A 20333-nucleotide genomic window follows, 5' to 3' on the forward strand; every position below is an offset into this window, starting at 1 on the left:
GGCACTGACCTCGGCTTGGACCACAGTGACTCGCTGGAATAACTCCTCCTGCACCTCCCCAAATCACTGACAGCACCGGAAACAAAATTCCCCCCAAAATGCCAAAAAAATTGGCAAGAACAGCAACAAAATTGGTGAAAAAGAAGCAAATTGGAGGCATTGGCGGATGCCCCGGCTGCCCACAGGAGCGCGGGGACCACCATGTCGGCACGTGGCAGTGAAGGACACATGTTTACAAGGCACATATTGTGGCCAGATTAATTTTTTTTCAGGTTTTCTTCTTAATTTTCCCTTTTCCCCCTTCATTTTTGGTAAGAAAAAGCATTTTTAGGGGAAGCCGTTTTCCCCACGCGATGCTGGGATGCTGTTGGGCGACAGTGGGTTTTCACCGTGGGCCACCACGTCAATCACTTGGATTTCTTGGTGCAAAAAAAAACCCAACAAAAAACCAAACTAACAACCAACTGCAACTCCAGGACCTATGCTTTTTGGGGTTTTCCCCCAAAAAGAAAAATATTGGCACGTGGGGGAAAAAAACCCCAACATATCGGCGAGTGCAAATTCTGCTTCAGGTTGGATCTGAGGAGGGTTTGGTGCTCTTGGCCCACCGGATTGCCCAGACCTCCCCGGTGCTGCTGCCGTTTGGTGACTGCGGATGCAACTATCTGGAAAAGGGAGGAAATTCCCCCAAATCCTTTTTAATTTATGTGCTAAAACCCCAATGAATCTGGGAAAAAAAAAAAAAACAACCCACCCCATCCTTGTCCTTAAGGACTGAGACTGGATGCAGCATTGGGGCAGAAGCTGCTGGGAGCGAGAATTTTCTGCAGTGTTTTGGCAACGGGTCAGGCAAAAATGGGGAAAAAATGGGTTTAAAAAAAAAAAAAAAAGCAGATTTTTCACCCAGCATTGAATGGTGACCCCCCCAAGATTCAACCAGGTGGAAGGAAATTCAATAATGTTTCTGGAACGATGGTGTCTCCCTGATGCCGTCCACCCTGGTGGGAAAATGTTGGAGTTTTACCCCAAACAAGCCATGGGGAAGGGCAGCTTTGCCAAAAAAACCCAATGTATTTTGGTTTTTTTTTTTTAAATGCTAGCAAAAGGGCAAATCTCACCTTCAAACGTGGTGTGGGGGGAAAGGCAAAAGCAAACCCAGGTGACACAGGGCGAAAATAATAAAGGAATTTTCTTCTGCAGGTTTCCACCTGTAAATGCAGGTTTCTGTAAGAAGGATTTTTTTTCCCCCTTTTTTTTTTTTTTTTTTTGGCGGCTTTTTGCTGGTTTTGTCCTTTTGGTTTTTTGGCTCTTGAAGAGTTGAGACAAAAAAAAAAAACAAAACAAAAACAAACCACAAAAAGCAGCTGGGGGCAAAAAAACCACCCGAGTGATGCAATGGGCAGAAAAGCCTATTTTTCAATACTGATCTGGCGTGAATGTAATCTGTAATTTCATAAAGGATTCATTGTAATTTAGTATTAATTCATGGCCATTTATTATAAAGTGCTACGAGATGAGGTTTCGCAGCTGTATTTTATTAGCAGCTTCTTCCTGTGAGTGGAGAAGCCCCAAAATGGGCAAAATTCCCCTCAAATAGGAGAATCGGCCCCCAAAATGAGCGAATTGACCCAAATCTGCACTTGAGTGATGGGGCACAAATAGGATTTAAACTTCCAAAAGTTATGGTCCCCCAAAAATGACTAATACCCCCCCAACATGAGCTCCAATTTGGTTTTACCCCAGAATGAGCGGTGCGCCCCCCAAATGATACACCCCCAAAATGTTACACCACCCCTCAAATCAATGATGCTCCCTTAAAATGAGTTATATTCTCAATAAATGAGTGATTCTCCCCCAAAAGGAATTACGTTACCCAAGAGGCCCCCCCCCAGATGTGTGATTCTCCCCCAAAATGAGTGATGCTCACCCCAAAATATAGCACACGCTCCCTAAAATGAGTGATGCTCACTCCAAAATTAATTATATTCTGCGCAAATGAGTGATTCTCCCCCAGAATGTCCCACTCCCCTCAAATTAGTGATGCTCCCCCCAGAATGAGTTACATTCACCCCAAATGAGTGATGCTCCCCCAATCCCCCCTGCCCCTAAATGAGTGAATCTCCCCTGAAACATGTCACGCTCCCCCAAAATAAGGGATGCTCCCTGAAATTAATTCATTTTTTGGGAGTGGTACCCCAAAAATGATTTGATCTTCTCAAACCCACGCTGCTCCCCAGAATGTTCCCCCCAAATGAGTCATTCTTCCCCAAAATGAGCAGTAACACCCCAAATGAGTGATGGTCCCCGCAATGATGCTCTCCCAAACCAGCGATCCCCCCAAAAATGAGTGGCTGTACCCAAAGGGGATGCTCCCCAAAACAAGTACACCTCCCCAAAATCCGTGACTTCCCCCAAAATGACTGAATTTGCCCCAGAATGGAAGACACTCCAAAAATGAGCAATGACCCCCAAATTAGGGGCTGTCCCCCCAGATGAGAGACAAACCCCAAACCCGAGCAATTCTCCCCAAAATGGAAGGCCCCCTGCATTCCCCAATCAATCCACTGGTAATTAATGGGCTGATTTTCTGTGTAGGGGGGGAGGAAAAAAAAAAGGTTATTTTTGCATAATTTTTAGCAGAAAATGGGGCTGCAGAAAAGTTCAAAATGAGAAAAATCAAAATGGAATTTGCAGCCAAAATTTTGCCCCTCACCTTGCGGCGGCTGCCTGCAGCGCCAACCCAGCAGCTCGTTAGCCAGAAATTTGAATTATTTTGAAGATTTCTGAATATCCATGAGCACCGGAAGTCCTTGTCGGTATTTTCCGCCAGAAAAGTTGCAAACCAGTATCATGAGGGGGCGGGGGGGATGAAGACACTGGAGGCCAGTTGCTTAATTAATTAAACGAATTATTTATTTCCCAGCTGTGCAAAGGTGGGGGGAGTGCGGGGGGAGGGGGGGGGGCCGCAGGCGACCCATTTTCCTTGGGTTTGGCCCCGTTTTCGGGGGGCGCCGGGGTGGGGGGCACGAGGGCAGCGCCACATCAGGTTGGGCAGAGCACTGCAAAGAGAGAGGTCGTGGGTGTGCACCAGTGTGCACCAGGGATGTATGCGCTTGTGCACGGGTGCACAGTGATATGTGAGCGTGCACAGGGATGTAGGAGGATGCACAAGTGTGCACGGGGATGCACGAGCATGCAGAGATGCACTGGGATGCGTGAGCACAGTGATGCACAAGGGTGCACAAGAGTGCAAGAAGCACGTGCTGGGACACACAAGGGTGTGCAAGAGGGGCGCAGCAATGCATGAGGGTGCACAGGGGTGCATGGGGGTTGCATGAGGATACATGAGCGTGCACAAGGATTCCCGAGCAGGCAGAAAGGTGTGTGAGTGTGCATGAGGGCATGTGGGTGCACAAGGATGCACAAGCACGCAGGAGCACCACAGGAGGCTGCTCAGTGGCTGCAAATGGGATGCAGAGAGGATGCAGAAGGAACGCAGAAGGCATGCGCGAGGAATGCGTGATGGTGCATGAAGGGTGCACAAGGGGTGCACAAGGATGCAGGATGCTGCCCGAGAGATGGGAAGAGCTCTGTGGGGAAGGCGCGGGGATGCACGAGAGGTGCACAGGAGGGATGCGCATGACAGTGCGTGAGGGGTGAAAGGGGGTGCACAGAGGTTCACGAGGCTGCACGAAGCAAACAGATGGGCCACGTAACAGTGCGAGGGAGGTGCAGGGAGGATGCACAAGGAATGTACTTGGGATTCACAGAGGATGCACGGAAGATGCACTGGAGATGTGTAAGGGATGCACCATGTGTGAGGAATGGGCAGGGGATGCACAGAAGATACAATGAAGATGCTCATGGATGCACGGGAGGTGCATGAAGGATGCAAGGGAGATGCACAAGGATGCAGAAGGGATCCACGGCGGATACACAGAGGCACAAGGGCTGCACAGGAACCACGCGAAGGGTGCGCAGGGGATGCATGAGGTGAGCAGGTACCTTTGAGGATGTAGTCTGTGAGCAGTGTGGGCACCTTCTCGTTTCCCTCCTTCATGGCGAACAGGACTGAGGGGGGACAGAGCAGTAAGCCCAGCTCCATTGCCCCCCAAATGTCCCTTTTCCCCCTAAAACCAGCCCCACAGTTACCACAGGGACACTGCCAGAGTTTCCCACAATGCACCAGGCCTGAGAGCATCCCCCAAAAAGCACTTTCACCCCAATCAGCTGATCTGGGGCAATGCAGAACAAGTGTTTTACCCCCAAATCAGCACTGGTGTAGGGTGCAAAAACCAGGGGGTGGCTGCAAATCAGCTCTGCTGCAGTGATGCAGAATGGGTGATCGCCCCCCAAGCTGGCTGTGCTGCCACGCTGCAAAACAGGTCCTTCTCCCCTCCCCCAAGCTGGGCGTTGCTGCAATGATGCAACATGTCTGGTGCAGCACACTGCCTGTGCTGCAACAATGCAAAAGGGGCCTGCACCCCAAACTGCCTGCGTTGCAACAATGCACCCAAACCACAGCTGCTGCAGCAATGCAAATGTGCATTTGTGTCCCAAATCTATTGAAAAATGTCCGATTCGGCCCCCAAAAGGCAGCTTGAATGAATACTCACTGTTGGTGAGCATCTGCAGGTCCTCAACGGAGGGGGGTGACCCCTTCTTCTCATAGGGAATCACCGTGTTCAGATACTGCAAAAAAACCCAAACAAACCAACAAAAAAAACCCCAGATGGTACAAAACTGCCTGTTTTTTGCACCACCCTGAGACAAATCACCCCGAATTGGTGCAAAAGCAGAACATGTCTGCAATGTTCCTGTGACTGCACGTCACCTGCAGGTATTCTGGGGGGTACTGGATTAATTGCATGTGCAAAACCCACCCAAACATGAACCCCTGCTTCGGGAGCGTTTTTTTGGGTGACAAATGGTGATTTTTGAAGGATGGATTAGGGGGTGTGGGGGATGGAGTGGGGTGGTGAAATTGAAAAATATTTTAAAAGATGTTTGGGGGATGCAGGGGAATGGGGTATGCGGGGAGGGCGTGTGTATGAAGGGACAGATTTGGGTCATTTTGGGGGGAAAAAAAGGGCAAAAGGGCACCTGCTTCTCATTGGCGGCGGGGCTGAAGGTCTGCCGCAGGCCGGAGTGCAGGATGCTGGAGATGCCCTCCATGCTAAAGCGCTGGGGACACACGTGTCACCCTGTCACCTCCCAAGGACAAAGACCACCCGTGGCACCAACCTCCTCCCCACTCCCCAACACCCACCCACATCCCTCCCGTTCCCGTCCCGCATCCCCCCTCCCTCTGTCCCCTTTCCCACCCACCCAAACCCATGTCCCCCCATCCTCCTGCCCCCACGTCCCCTTGTCCCCTTGCCTCAACCCCTCTCCTGCCCCCCATCCCCTTGTCCCATGCTGTGCCTTCCCATCCCCCCATCCCTCACCCTCCCGCCACGTGTCCCTGGTCCTGTCCCCCACTCCCCTGTCCCTGCTGCCACATCCACATGCCCGTCCCAAATCCCCCACCCCACGGCCACCGTGTCCCCCACCTTCCGGGGCATGTGGTTCCCACGCTCGGGGCGCCCCCCTTGCAGGCTCAGCCCCCTGTCACGACGGCGGCGCCGGGCAGCCTCCCGCTGCTCCCGCTGCTCGCCCTGCACCGCCAGCAGCGCCCCGATGAACGCCGTCTTCACCTCCTTCTCGAAGGCCAGCTCGTCCCGCCGCGCCAACTGGGCCACCAGCTCCGCCGAGAGCGCCCGGCTCGCCGCCTCCGCACGCCCCGCCGCCGCTGCCAGCTCCCGCGCCGACAGCCGCCCCAGCCCTGCCAGCACCGCCAGAGGTGGGCACATGCCCACAGCGAGGGGCACCGTGCCCTCAGCCACGGGCGCGGCGCCACCATTAACATGCAGGGGGCGATTAACAGGCTGCCCAGTGCAACTGGTGAAACGCCCGGTGCAGCGCCGGCCATGCCCAATGCAACAAATGCAGTGCCCAGTGCAATGTGTGCTATGCCTGGTGCAATAAATGAAATGCCCGGTGCATTGCATGCCATGCCCAGTGCAATATACGAAATGCCCGGTGCAACAAATGAAATGCCCGGTGCATTGCGTGCCATGCCCAGTGCAATAAATGAAATGCCAGTGCAATAAGTGCAATGCCCAGTGCAACAAATGAAGTGCCCGGTGTAGTAAGTGCAATGCCCAGTGCAGTAAGTGACATGCTCAGTGCAATAAATGAAATGCTGGTGCAATAAATGAAACGCCCGGTGCAATAAATGAAATGCCCGGTGCAATAAATTAAATGCCCGGTGCAGTGTGTGCCATGCTCAGTACAATAAATGAAATATCCAGTGCAATAAGTGCAATGCCCGAAGCAATAAATGAAATGCCCAGTGCAATAAGTGCAATGCCTGGTGCAATAAATGAAATGCTCAGTGCAATAAGTGCAATGCCTGGTGCAACAAATGAAATGCCTGATGCAGTGTGTGCCAAGCTCAGTGCAATAAATAAATGCCTGGTGCAATAAGTGCAATGCCCGGTGCAATAAATGAAATGCCCAGTGCAGTGCGTGCCATGCTCAGTGCAATAAATGAAATGCCTGGTGCAATAAGTGCAATGCCTGGTGCGATAAATGAAATGCATAGTGCACCTGGAGCAGTTACTGAAATGCCCGTTGCAACCAGTCACATGCCCAGTGCAATCCCTGATGTGCATGGTGCAATTAGGGAAAGGCACCCTAATGTTTGCAAAATGCTTCATGCACTTAATGAGACACACGGTGCAATAATTAAGATGCATGGGGTTATTAGTGGGCTGCCTGGTGCAACTGGTGAAACACCCAGTGCAGTAAGTGCGATGCACGGTGCAATAAAATGTCGTAGTCAGGAAGATGCACTGCACGGCTCAGTGAACTGCCCAGCACGTTTCGTCACAGGCACGGTGCTGTCAAGTGCATTTCCCGAAACGCAGGCTGCAAACCGCAAAATGCAAAGCACGGCCAGGCATTTCTGCAAAATGCTGGGCAAGCGCAGCAAAGAGCTCAGTGCACACCGAGAAAGGACGGTGCACGACACCGCTGGCGCAAGGGACAGTACGTTTGATGACTGACACAGCACGTTTTGCAAAGTGCCGAGTGCTTTAGGGAAAGGCACAAAACACATTTAGCAAAATGCATTTGGTGCAGCGTATGAGACATTCTGCAAAATGCACGGTGCTCTTGGTGAAACTCAGGGTGCATTTAAAGCAATACGAAAAGCAAGATCCACGTGGGCTTAATTTTTTGGCCAATAGTCCTCTCCTGGCCGAACTCCGCAAAGGCTGGAGCAAGCCAGCCCTGAACCTGCAGAGACTCAGTTGCCCAATTTGGTTGGAATTGCCCCCAAAAAGTGTCTGGACTGGGTTTTGCTGGCTGTACCTTCGTGGGAGCAGTTGTTGTTGAAGGCAGGGGAGAAAGCACGCAGCTCACGCAGAAGGATGGGCTCCGTGGCCCCCCCCCCACCTTCGCCTTCAGCATCGGCCTCGGGTTCCTCCTCCTCCTCCTCCTCCTCCTCCTCCTCCTCCCCCACCTCAGGGTCGGCCTCGGGGTCAGGCGAACTCTGCATCAGCTCCTCCAGCTCCTCGATGACCTGCAGGGCACCAGCGTCCTCCGTGTGCACCTGCATCCTACCTCCACCTCGCACCTCCACCCTGCAGCCCACAGCTACATCATGCCTTTGCATCTGCATGCTGCATCTGTACCCTGTGCCCACATCTGCACCCCGCTCCCTTCATCCTGCACCTGTATCCTCCATCGGCATCAGCATTCCCCATCCTCCACCTGCATCCGTCATCCTCCACCTGCATCCTCCACCTGCATCCTCTATCTGCATCCTGCTCCCCTCATCCTGCATCTGCACCTGCATTTGCATCCATCTGTGCCCCGCGTCCTCCATTTGCGTCACGCAACCGCATCCCGTATTCCCATCTGCATCCAAATCCCACATTCACACCCCGCCAGGGTACTCACACCCCAGACCTGCATCTACATCTAAATCTGCATCCCACACCTACGTCTGCATCCTGCTCCCTTCACCCTGCACCCTGGATCCTGCATCTGCGCCCTCTATTCAGCATCCACACCCTGCATCTATATCCACATCCCCTTCCCACATCTGCACCCTGCATCTGGCACTTGCATCCTACATCTGCATCCCGCATCTGGCATTGCATCCTGCATCTGGCACTTGCATCCCGCATCTGCACCCTGCATCTGGCACTTGCATCCTACATCTGCATCCCGCATCTGGCATTGCATCCTGCATCTGGCACTTGCATCCCGCATCTGCACCCTGCATCTGGCACTTGCATCCTACATCTGCATCCCGCATCTGGCACTTGCATCCCGCATCTGCACCCTGCATCTGGCACCTGCATCCCGCATCTGCACCCTGCATCTGGCACTTGCATCCCACACCTGCATCCTGCCTCTGCACCGGCATCCCGCAGCTGCATTCCGCCTCTGCCCCCATGTTCTCATCCTTCACCCCATGCCACCCATTTGCATCCAGCACCTGCACCCCACATTCCCACCTGCACCCAAATCCCATGTCAGCACCCACAACTTGAACCAAACCTGCACTCCATGCCCCGCATCCCACCTTCCCATGACAGGATTTGGCCTTTTTTTACGCTTCCAGCACACGACCATGGGGCTGGGGTGGGCTGAGGCCACGCAGCAGGAGCTAACAGCGGGATTTTGGGGGACATGCAGGTGCTGCGGTGCCCACGGGGGCCAGGGTACCTGCTCAGCTGTCAGCAGCGGCTCCTCGTTGATGCCCGAGTCTTGCTCACTCCTCTCAGTGAGCTCCTCCTCCTCCTCCTTCTCGCAGAACTGCAGGAGACACAGGCTGGGTGGCCTTGGTGGCACCGCAGGCACGGCACGGCACAGGCATGGCCCCAGCATGGCCCCAGGCATGGCCCTGGCCCTGGCACAGGGAGAGCCACCAGGGAACCACAGCTCAGGGGACATGTGGCATGGGGTGGGTCATGTGGAGAGATACTGGATGGAGACATCCGATGGGGATATTGGACAGGGAGATGCTGGAGGGGGAGATGTTGGATAAGGGAGCTGGATGGAGATGTTGGATGAGAGGACTGGATGGAGATGTTGGATGGAGACACCGGATGGGAACATCCAACCAACGTCCATGGGAGGATGTTGGATGGGGACACTGGACAGAGGTGGATGGAGACACTGGATGGAAACATCCAACATCCATGGGAGGGTGTTGGACAGGGACACTGGATAGAGATGGATGGAGATGCTAGATGGGGAAATGCTGGACAGGGATGCTGGATGGGATGTTGGACAAGGATATTGGATGGGGATGCTGGATGGAGACATGGGAGAGGGAGACGATGAGGAGGGAAGCATTGGATGGGGAGGTGTTGCAAAGAGTTGGATAGAGACGTCGGATGGGGAGACACCAGACGGAGAGTTGTTGGATGCAGACACTGGACTGAGAAGTTGGACAGCGAGAAGTACAGGTATGTCCGATGGAGATGCTGGATGAAGATGTCGGATGTAGAGATGTTTTAATATATTGGATGGGGAGGTGCTGGAGATGCTGGATGGAGATGCGGGAGATGGTGGGATGGGGAGACGATGGATGGTGAAGCTGAACAGGGAAGAGGTCAGATGGAGATATGGGATGGGGACATTAGATGGGGAGACGACAGAGGGGAATGTGGGATGGGGAGATGATGGATGGAGATGTTGGACAGGGAGGCACCTTCCTTTTTACCACCTTTCAGAGTCTATTTCACCTTTTTAGCAGAAAATAACCCAAGAAATTTCTCTCCCCCATTTCGCTGCCTAACATCCACATGGGTTACACCCAGTGGATTTGGGGGTGTATTTGCAGCCCTCCCACCACCCCAACCACAGCTCTTCGCAGCATGAACTCATTACAATGAAGAAAACACTTTATTTTCTACCCCTAAAACCACACCACCTCACCCCTGGCTTGGGGGCCAACTGGCAAAGACCAGCTTGCCAAACCAAACCCTTCACTTTGCCTGGTCCAGGGTGATTTCAGCCTAAAATGTGGACACCCACAGCACGGGTGCTGTGGCACCCCCAAAAATACAGTTTCTGGGGGGTCTGCAGTGCCCTGATGGTCGCTGAGCCTTGGGGCTGACTGACAGCTGTCAGGCATCGCCAAGGGGTCATGTGGGGACAGGGGGGGTTGGGGGGAGCCAAGCTGGTGGCTGCAGCCATACCTGGGGGTCGGTGCTGTCGGGGGCCTCAGCCTCAGGGAGCAGCCAGGGCCGGGGGGAGCCCCGGGGGGCGAAGCCATCGGTGAGAGCATCCCAGACCCTGCAGGGAGGCGGGTGGTGAGTGGCGATCCCAAAATGTCACCTCCCAGAAAGCTGTGCCAAAATGCTTCCAAACACCCCAAAACGCAGCCCCAGAAACACCCTGAAATGCACCCCCCCAAAAATCCCAGAGCGTCCCAAACGATGTCCCAGAAGAGCTCAAACGCTGCCCTAGAAGACCCCAAAGCTTCTCAAAAAACCATCATGAAATCCTGCCCTGAAATACCCCAAAAGTACCCCAAAATGCTGCCCCCACCACTTGAGATGCCCCCAAATTAATTTTGAAACGTTGCCATCAAAATATCCCCAAAGGCCACCGCAACGTCCCAAAATGTCTCCAGGTGCCCCAAAAAAGCCACCCCAAAGCATCACCGTGATGTCCCAAAATACCTTGAAACACCCACAAAACCAGCTGTGATGCCCTGGAAGTCCCCCACACCCACCCAAACCCAGCCCTGAAACACGTGGGACTACCCCAAAACTGCTCAAAATTACCCCAAAACTGCTCCAAACTACCCCAAACCATGGCCCCGAGCCCCCAAAATGCACCAAAGCACCCCAAAGCTGCCCTGACCCCCCAACCTCCCCTCCCCCCGCGCTGCTGTGGGGGTGCCGCATTCTCCCCCCCCCCCTAGAGCTGAATGAATTTTGCCCAATTTCACCCCAAAAATGGTGCATGAGGGAGGGGAGAGGGAACAGAGGGGAAAAAAGAGGAGAAAAGGGGAGGAAAGGGGGGGGGGGAAGGGGGGGTGAAAAAGAGAATAAATGTTTAAAAAGGTGAAAATAAGGAAAAAAGGAGGAAAGGGGGGGAAAGTGAAAAAAGGTGAAATAAAGGGGGGAAAGGTGAAATAAAGGGGGGAAAGGTGAATTAAAGGGGAAAAAAGGGGGGAAGGGGGAAGGGAGGAAAGAAAAAAGCGGTAAAAAGGGGAAAGAGGGGAAGGGGAAAAGTGGGGGAAGATGGAAAAAGGTGAAAAAGGGGGAAGGGGGGGGGAAAGGGGGAAACAGAGAGGAGAAAAGAGGAAAAAAGGAGAGTAAAAAAAGAAGAGGGTGGAAAAAGGGCCAAAAGGGGTAAAATGAGGCAAAGTGGGGGAAGGGAAAATGGAGTAAAAGAGTGGAAATGGGAAAAAAATGAGAAAGGGAGTAAAGAAGGAAAAAGGGAGGAAAGTGGGAAAGAAAAGAAAAAGGGGGAGAAAAGAAAGACGGGAAAAGGGAGAGCAGGGGGAGAGAAACGGCCAAGTGAGGGAAAAAGGAAAAAATGGGGGGAAAAGGGGAAATGGGGAAAAAGGGAAAATGTAATAAGAAAGGGGAATGAAGGGGAAAATGGGGATAAAGGGAGAAAAAGTGGAGAAAAAATGGGGAAAATGGGAGGAAAGAGCTAAAAAGTGGCAACATCAGAAAAAAGGTCAAAAAAGGGGGGAAAGGTCAAAAAGCACACAAAGAAATTAGAAAATTCCACCCCAGTGAAGGGAATCCCATTTTCCCACCAGAAATGGCATGTTCGCTCCCACACCGTGCCACATCCAAGCACAGCTCGATTCCCTCAAAATCACCCCAAAACCATCTGCCCCTCCCCCCCCAACCTGCTTATTATCCCATCTCCCTCCTCACTTGAGCTTCATTCCCTCCTAAATGACGTATTTCACAATTTAATGCACAAAAATATGTATATTAAAAAAACAACAACTATATTCCTATTTTTAACAAAACCGCAGCAAATTAAGCATCCCCCAAAATTTGGGGTTTTTTCTCTGCTCTTAAAGGGTCAGCAGCCCTCAGGGTCAGGCAAGCAGCAGCTTTTTGGCTTAATTATGCCAAGAAATGGTTAATAATTAGGGAAATCCACGCCTTTACGGTCCCAGCCCATCCCCCACCCATGCACACAGGGCTCATTCAAGAGGGAGAAAAAAGAAAAAGCCCTGTTTTGCCCATACTGACCCAAAAAGACACAATAAGCAGCACAAAGCGGCGCCGCGAACCGGCTGCCGGCGACAGCGCGGCGCTCCTGGCATGGGGCCAAAATGCGTTTTTTGCTGAAAACCCATCAATTCAGCCAATTATGAAAATCAATTCGGCCTCAGCAGGTTTCGGTAAAAAGAAAAAAAAAAAAAAAAAAGGCAAAAAAGAAAAAAAACACCAAACCCCATCCCAACATAAACAGATTTGGGGGCTTTTGGGTTGAAAAGAACCAATTTGAATGGTGAAAAATGAGTATTAGGCATTGCAACCTGGGGAATCATCTCAATTAAAAGCAAAAAAAATCCATCAGAAAAGAGTTAACATAGCAACGTTGCTGAAAAAACCCAAATTTGGCCCAAAAATGGCATTTTGCAACAATGAAAAAGAGTTTTAATGAAAATCTAATTTTTAATACAAATGCCACTACACTGGGGCAGGTTTTGCCCCAGAGTGGCTGCCTGCTGCCTTGGTGCAGAGCTTTCACGTTGCAAGCAGGAGGCTAAGTTCTACTCACACCTTACTCAAGATTTACACTCAACCCCCCCAGGGCCTGTCCTCACAGAATACTAAAACTTCCACGATCCTCTGCAATGCAACATGGGGCACCCCACTGTGCCTGCCTTGTAGGATGCTACACAGCTACTCCAAGGATCCTACACCGCTACCCCACCGATGCCATGCAGCAACTCCAAGGATCCTATGCAGCTACTCCAAGGTGCAGCACGACCACGCCACAGTGCAGGGGGCTGGTCTGCACGTGGTGGAGATCCTGCAAGCATGCAAGGAGGTGCAACAGGCCCCAGAGGGGCATCACTCATAGGATACTACACTGTTACTCTGATGTGCTACACAACTGTGCTGCAATGGGGTTGGCTGGTCTGCATGCCATGGGAGAGGGTGCATTTCATGACCATGCAAGGAGGTATGCAGGCCCAAAGGTGGCCTACTCATAAGATACTACACAGGTATTCTAAGGATCCTACACAGCCACTCATAGGATATTACACAGCTACTACTCCATGCTGCTGTACGACTACACCATGATGCAGGGGGCTGAGTTGCATGTGGAGTGTACCTTGCTAGCATGCAAGGCAGCATGCAGACCCTGAGGGAGTCCTTACTCATAGGATACTACAGTGCTATTCCTAACACGTTGCACAACCACGCTACAATGCAGGCAGCAGGTCAGAGAAGTCTCGCAAGGGTGCAAGGAGGCACACAAGCTGTGAGGGGGCTTACTCACAGATTACTACCCCATTGCTTTAGTGTGTTGCACATCCACACTGCAATGCAGGGTGCCAATTCGCATTGTGGGGGGGTGGATTTTGCAGGTGTGCGAGGAGGCGCATGCCCCCAGGAGTAGGGGGGCCTTACTCACTCCTCATCCTGGAGGCGCTCCTCCTCCTCCTGCGCCTGGAGACGGCCCCGCACAGGGGCCAGACCCTCGGTGGCAGCGTCGTAGTTGCGGAAGCAGACGGTGAGCTTCTCGTCGAATTCCTGCACCAGGTCCTCCATCGACTTGAAACTCATCATCTCGGCCGAGAAGCTCTCCAGCTCGGCCAGCGCCGGGTCCGCAGCGCGTTGCGGGGTCCCCCCATCATCCCCGGGCCCCTCCTCGAACTCCTCCTCCAGGCTTACCAGGGGTGCCTCCATCCTCAACACTGGAGCGCCGCCTTAGCTGCAGGGAGAGGGTGCCCATGAGGCACCGGGCTACTCACAGGTTACCACACCAGGGCTCCCCATTCCCTTTGCTGCTGCCGTGCTGCCTGAAATCCTACCAGGGTAGGTACCCTAGCCAGGGCTATTACACAACCAGCGGTATCTCTGTAGTATCCTACTAGTATCCCAACAGCATCTTAGTACTGTCTTCATAGAAATATGCTGATATCCTCACACTACACTAGTAGTACTTTACTAGTAGCAACAAAGCATTGATAGTGCCCCCTGTAGCTTAGTGCTACCCTGATGGTATGTAAAAAATACCATAACACTACCCTTCTTCCTGAACTGGTAGCATCTCAGTGGTATATTTATACTATATCACTACTATCTTAGTAGTGGCTTCAAAGTATCACACTAGTACCTGTAATACACTGACAGTATCCCAAAATCTGAGTGTTGGCCTGATAATATCCCAGACGTATCTTACCACTATCTTTTCTAGTGTCCTCGTAGTATTTTGGAAGTATCCCACAGATATTCTACTAGCATCCTTATCGCATCTTTCTAAAAAATTAATATTGTCCTGACAGCATCATAGCAGCATTGTGATAATATCCTGATACTATCATAGTAGTACCCTGATAGTATCTTAGTAGCATCCTAGTAATGGCCTTGCAGTATCTTAGTAGTGACTCAATAGCATTGTCAAAGTATCTCAGCTGTAGTATCCAGGCAGTGCCCTAATAACACCTTAATAGTGTCCTGATAGTACCTTTGTGCTACATTCAGAGTATCCTAGTAGCAGCCATTGAATGGCACAGCATTGTCCTGATGTTGTATTAGCACAGGTGGGTGCATCCCGATAGTATGTCAAGAGCATTCCGATAGTATCCTAGTTACATGCTATTAGAGCCCTGACAGTATCATGGTAGTATATGAGCAGTGTTCTGATAGGATTCTAATAGTGGTGTGTAATGTTATATAGCTATTATTGTAGTAGTGTACTGAGAGTATCTTGATAGTGCACTGTAATATCCAGATATTATCTTAGTGCCATGTTACTATGGTGAAAGCAACTTAACTCTATCTGTTGTAGTATCCTGAGAGTACACTGATGGTGTGTCAGCACTGTTCCAGTGGTACCTTCATAGTAGTATCACCGTTATCAGTTCTGGAAAGATGCTGAAAATACCTTAGTATGTCCTGATAGCATCCTGGTAGTGCCCTGATAGTACCTTAGTAGCCTTCCCGCAGTACCACAGCAGCATACACATAGTATCCTGACAGTATCTTTGTGCCACCCTGCGAGTGCCTTAGTACTGTCAGCAGAGTATCCTGTCAGTATTTAGTAAACTTTAGTAAAATCTTAGTAGCATCACAGCAGTATCCTCAGAGTATTCCAGCTGTGTCTTTATAGCGTCTCACTACTCCCTCGAAAGGTTAGAGTATCCCAGTAGTATCTTAGCAGTAGCCTCGCAGGAAGCAAATAGTAACCCAGTAGTAACCAGTAAAGGTGCCACTACCGCAACCCACTCACCCTCTCCTGGTCACACGTCCCCTGGGCAGGGGGAGGAGAGCATAAACATCCCACATCTTTTGGGGGAAAACTCAGCCAGATTGGGGCTTTGAGTAGTCTGTGTACATGTGCACCTGCACCCATGTGCAGCATGTGTGCATGCACGAACCCCACACGCATGCAGCATGCACCCTGTGCACGCCCGCACCCCTGAGCATGCATGCACCCCCCCACATGCACAGGGTGGGTGCGTGTGCAACCCTCCCTGCGAGCACCTGTGGGTGAATGCATGCAGGGTGCACACATACGCTGCACGCACGTCACGGTGCATGTGTGCAAAGGGTGCGTGCACACGCAGAACACTGCATGTACATACACCGTGCACAATGCACCCCGGGAATACGCATGCTGCAGGTACGTACCTCGTGACTGCTTGCAACTCTGCACATGCCCTGCCCTATGCATGCATGCAGAACGCACACACTCCATGGTGCACGCATGCGGGTGAGCACGTGTGCAACGGGTGCACACAGATGAAGGTGCACACATGCATGTGTGCTCGGGCAGTGCATTCATACATGGTGCACACGCTGCATGCGTGCTCAGGCGGTGCATTCACACTAGGGGGGTGCGTGCACAGGGATGCAAGCGCACATGGTGTGCAAGTATGCACCTAGCACACGCATACACCTCTGGGCATGCATGCATCCCCTGCATGCACCACGGACCCTGACATGCCTGCACCATTCCCGGGCACCTGCAAACAGGAGCACGAACAGACCTGCACATGCATGAACTGCACATGCATGAGCTGTGCAGGCTGCACCCCCTGCTTGCACGCACCCCCATATATGCAGCGCTGTGCATCCACACACCCAAGCACCCCCACCCCTCAAACACCCCAAAATGTCCCCGTCCCCCCCCACCTCGCAGCGCGTGCGCATCCCACAATGCACCACCCTTGCACGGCTGCTGATGCGCAGCGGAGCATCCCCGGGGCAGGCAGTGCCCGGCTGCCCCCCCCCCCCCCCCCCCCGACCCCAGGCATCCCCCCAATGCACCCGCACCCCAACGCCCCTCCGTGCTGCACCCCAAAAATGCACCCCCCCATCAACGCAACGGCCGCCGCACTCCCCAATGCGGGCACCCCCCACCCCATGCACCCCCCCCCCCCCGACGTACCCCGGCCCTTGCAGCACGATGCACGCCCAAACCCCCTGCCCCGCGCGTGCACGCCAGCGCACCCCCCCCGCCGCTGCCCCCCGAAAGGCATGCATTACCCACAATGCACCACGGCGCCGCGCCCCCGATGCGCCCCCTCCTCCGTGCACGCGCCCGCATCACCGTGTAGCCCCCCCCGCCCCGCTGCACCCCAGCAGCCCCCTCCCTTCTGCACCTCAGCAGCCCTCCGCATACATCACCCCCCCACACACACACACGGCTGCACCCCGAAATCCCGCCTCCCGCGCGTGCACCCCCCCCGCCCCCCGCACTGCACACCCCCCCCCAGCACCCCGGACCCCCCCCCCCCGCCCAGCCCCGCACCCACCTGCGGCCCCGCATCCTCCGCACCGCCTTTGGGGGGGGGTGGGGGGATGGGGGGGTTGGGGGGGGGCGGCGCCCTGCGCACGCGCGGGGGAGGAGGAGTGACGTCACCGGGAAGGTGGGTGCAAGTCGTGGTCAAGGGAGCCCTGACGTCACCCACCCCCCCAGCCCAGGGGGTTCCGACCCTAAAATATTGCTGAGCTCCCCACCCCCCCCCCCCCGCGTATCGATTTATTAATTATTTCGACGCTTGCACATCTGTGCGGTATAAATAGAAAGTTAAACCCCATGAAGTAATACCTAAAAATAGAAATAATTGTATTTATTAACGGTTCAAAAAAGAAATTTTGAAAAAATTTTGGAAAAAAATATTTGTCTCGAAACGAAAGGCTTCCTTTTAAGAGTCAAAATGGAAATTAAAAATTTAAATCGAATTTTTAAAACAAAAACGATATTTTAGAGCAATGGGGTCATGAATGCTTTTTTTTTTTTTTTGAAATCTCAGCCTCACAAGCGACTTGAAGGGCCAGGTTCGAATCCAGCGCCCCCCCCCCCCCCCCCCCCCCAATAGCCGGGTTCCAGTTCAGCATCCCCCATAGCCGGGTTCCAGTTCAGCCCCCCCCCCCCATAGCCGGGTTCCAGTCCGGCCCCCCCCCCCCCCCATAGCCGGGTTCCAGTCCAGCGCCCCCTCCCCATAGCCGGGTTTGCGGCGGCCGTGGGGATGCAGAGGGAGGACGAGCATCCCTAGCTCCCTGCGCTGATTCCCCCCGCCCAGCACCTGGGTTTTTGTGGGTCGAAATAAACAAGAAACTTCAACATTTTGGGTGAAGTTTAGTGGAATATCGGCAGGTCCCAGCTGGGGCCTGGCATGCCTTGACCTGGCGCTGAAGAACTGGGGGGGGTTGTGTTCCTGCTCTGAATGCTTCGTTCTGACACGTCAAATTCTCCCGGCGGGTGCCAAGAGCGAGCGCTGCGGTGAGCCCCGCATCCCTGGGGCCATGGCCCCCCTCTTGTGCATCCCCACCCCCCCTGCCCCTCCTCTGCCCCCCTCTCTTTCCTGTGCTGCTGGGGATTTTTTGGTGTGGTGGGTTGCCCCCGGCTGGACCAAAGCTGCTTTTATTGCTCCCCCTCCTCAGCTGGACCGCGGAGGGGAAATAGAAGGAGCAGCTCACGCGTCGAGGTAAGGATGGGGAGGTCTCTCAGCAGTTACAGTCACGGGCAACGCAGACCCAGCTCAGGGAGATCAGCTCAGTTGGTTAGCAGTCAGATCAGGGCAGGAGAATGAGAAGTAAAACCACATCTTCAAAACTCCTTCTCCCCAGCCTCACTTCTGTCAGGCTTAATTAGACTCCTGATTTCCCCGTCTCCTTCCCCCCGGGGGACAGGGAATGGCAGCTGCGGTCACTTCATCACATCGTTTCTTCTTCTTCCTGAGGGGGAAGGCGTCCTGCTCCCTGTCCCTCAGCTGTTTTTCTATTGCTCTGTCCTTCCTGCCTGTCCTTGTCCCTCTGGCCAGCCACCCATCACTGGTTTTCTTTCTTTCTTTCTCCATTTCTTTCAATCCTTCAGAGGCAAGGCTGGGGGACAGAGTCAGAGGCATCCAGGTGAGCGACTGTAAACCAACGTGTCATCCTACATAAATCACTCTCATATTCTTACTCTAAATATACACAGCACTTAAATATTGCAAATCCCTGACAATCCTTCAATTTTATAAACTCTGTGGATTGATACCCACCCCCACCCCCCGCAATGAAACCCTCCCATTGCAACCATTGCAAGATCCAGGTTCATTTATATGAGTTATATAGTGATTTATTTAATGACCTACTCTAAGTGCTATAACTTCCACAACGTCCATGCAATTTATTATTTAAATGCCATATAAATCATGCAGGACAAAGAAAGGGGAGAATGTGTGTGGAAGGGATAGCTGGCGTGATGCCTGACCAGGAGGAAAACAAGGCATGGAGTCAAAGTGGCGCATGTGCGATGCAGTGCTCTGGGGTTTGTATAAACCTGGCTGGTCCTGCTCACGCTTGTCAGTTGGCCATCTGGGCTGAAATGGAGATCATACTCATCACACGTAACGCAGCTCCAGGCTACTCGCTCCTCCTTCTTTAGGGGTTTTCATTATCATCTCCTTATCCTATTTGTATGCCATCTTCTTCCTCAAAAAACCTCTTAATTTTCAAGACACTCAGTTTGCTCATCCGTTCCATTTCTCCTGCCATGCTCCCCCATCTATTGTCCATATCGCTCTCCGTATCATGCAGATGATTTCTCCTACCTATATACTGTCCTGGACTAGCTGCTAAGTTTACTCAGGATGTGGCGTAGCTCCTGTTCCTTGCAATGCTTGGAAGACTCCTCCTCACACTGTTTGGCAAGGACAGACACTGAGTTTACCTAAGGTTTCTAGGACACGCTTCCTCCTCTCGAGTCCTGTGCAAGTGCAGTGACTCCTTCCTCCACACTTTTTGCCCATCCAAGCAGGCTGAGAGCAGAGGGAGGCTCCTGCCAGGTGCTCTGCCTATGAGATACCACTGCAGATTCAATGCCGAGTGGAGTATTTTCGGGAGCTACCAGAGGAGCTTTTCCTGTGTGCAGAAGGCCAGGATGAAAGCATAAAACTGTTGAGATAGCCTCTTTGTAGTGAGTGCAGAAGAGGAAGAGTATGAGGAGAGCTTGTGCATGGAGGGTCTATGCACAGAGGAAGATGCTGCTTGAATGTAACTATTTTTTTTACTGGCTCAGGACTCTTTCCTGGTGCAGGAAAGGGCTGAAATCGTCATGTTTCTGCACTTGTACCGAGGTGTGAGTCACCCCACGTTCCCATCAAACAGCCTGGCTTACCTCGTGTTTCTTGAAAGAGCTTCCAGAGGAATTCTTTGGGAGATTTCTTCAGCTAAAGACATTGCAAAGGCATCGGTTTACTCCAAAAGAGCCTTCATAGTCAGTCAGAGAGCATGGAGCACCACAGAAAAACATCACAAGGCAGTGTATGTGTAGAGGAATGAAGCTGGGTTAATTAGCATTGATAATATACAACTGTGGGTTGGCTTCAGGGGTGGTGGGTTGGCCCATGTAGATAAGGTGCAGCTTTGGCTGGTTAAGTTAGGTGGTTGAGAGCCAATGAAGAGAGAGCAGCCGAGGAAGAGAAGGTGAGAGAGGAAAAAGCAGAGAGAGAACACGTGCCCTGGATGAGATGAGATGAGGAGAAGGCAGCAGAGGGACTGGTGTGAAGAGTATGCTGGTATGAGATGGTAAAAGACCTTGTTGCAGCTTGATAGTTT

At 52.6% G+C, this 20333-nt stretch overlaps 2 protein-coding genes across 5 annotated transcripts in view; one reads left to right on the forward strand and one right to left on the reverse strand.

Moving 5' to 3' along the window:
- Positions 1-1475, forward strand: part of PKNOX2 (PBX/knotted 1 homeobox 2) — a 90037-nt gene extending 88562 nt beyond the window's left edge. The window contains 1 exon segment of the mRNA XM_055819410.1: positions 1-1475. Within this exon segment, the coding sequence (XP_055675385.1) occupies positions 1-42 (42 nt within the window). The 3' untranslated portion in view covers positions 43-1475.
- A 1422-nt stretch (positions 1476-2897) lies between these two features.
- FEZ1 (fasciculation and elongation protein zeta 1) lies at positions 2898-17127 on the reverse strand. Of its 4 annotated transcripts, none has more exons than XM_055819437.1 (10): positions 17042-17127; positions 13693-13992; positions 10263-10359; positions 8782-8871; positions 7417-7627; positions 5553-5824; positions 5104-5184; positions 4617-4692; positions 4006-4071; positions 2898-3059 (listed from the first exon to the last, which is right to left on the reverse strand). In XM_055819437.1, exons 2-10 carry the CDS (start codon positions 13965-13967, stop codon positions 3043-3045), a joined length of 1185 nt encoding a protein of 394 aa, XP_055675412.1. In that variant the 5' UTR covers positions 13968-13992; positions 17042-17127; the 3' UTR covers positions 2898-3042. The 4 variants fall into 4 exon arrangements, with proteins under 4 accessions (XP_055675412.1, XP_055675413.1, XP_055675414.1 ...); XM_055819438.1 differs by having other exon boundaries at positions 13693-14024; positions 17042-17097; XM_055819439.1 differs by lacking the exon at positions 17042-17127 and adding an exon at positions 15514-15711.
- Positions 17128-20333: the final 3206 nt, after the last annotated feature.

Source organism: Falco peregrinus, chromosome 15, assembly GCF_023634155.1.
Source record: "Falco peregrinus isolate bFalPer1 chromosome 15, bFalPer1.pri, whole genome shotgun sequence".
Taxonomy (NCBI): Eukaryota; Metazoa; Chordata; class Aves; order Falconiformes; family Falconidae; genus Falco; species Falco peregrinus.

Bases quoted from the DNA above. Each gene is read 5' to 3' on its own strand.
- FEZ1 (XM_055819437.1), bottom strand. From the start codon at position 13,967: ATGGAGGCACCCCTGGTAAGCCTGGAGGAGGAGTTCGAGGAGGGGCCC. The intron at 10,360-13,692 runs GTGAGTAAGGCC...GCCTCCCTGCAG, and splicing joins GAGCGCCTCCAGGATGAGGA to GGTCTGGGATGCTCTCACCG. The intron at 5,825-7,416 runs GTACAGCCAGCA...CGGTGCTGGCAG, and splicing joins CAACAACTGCTCCCACGAAG to GGCTGGGGCGGCTGTCGGCG.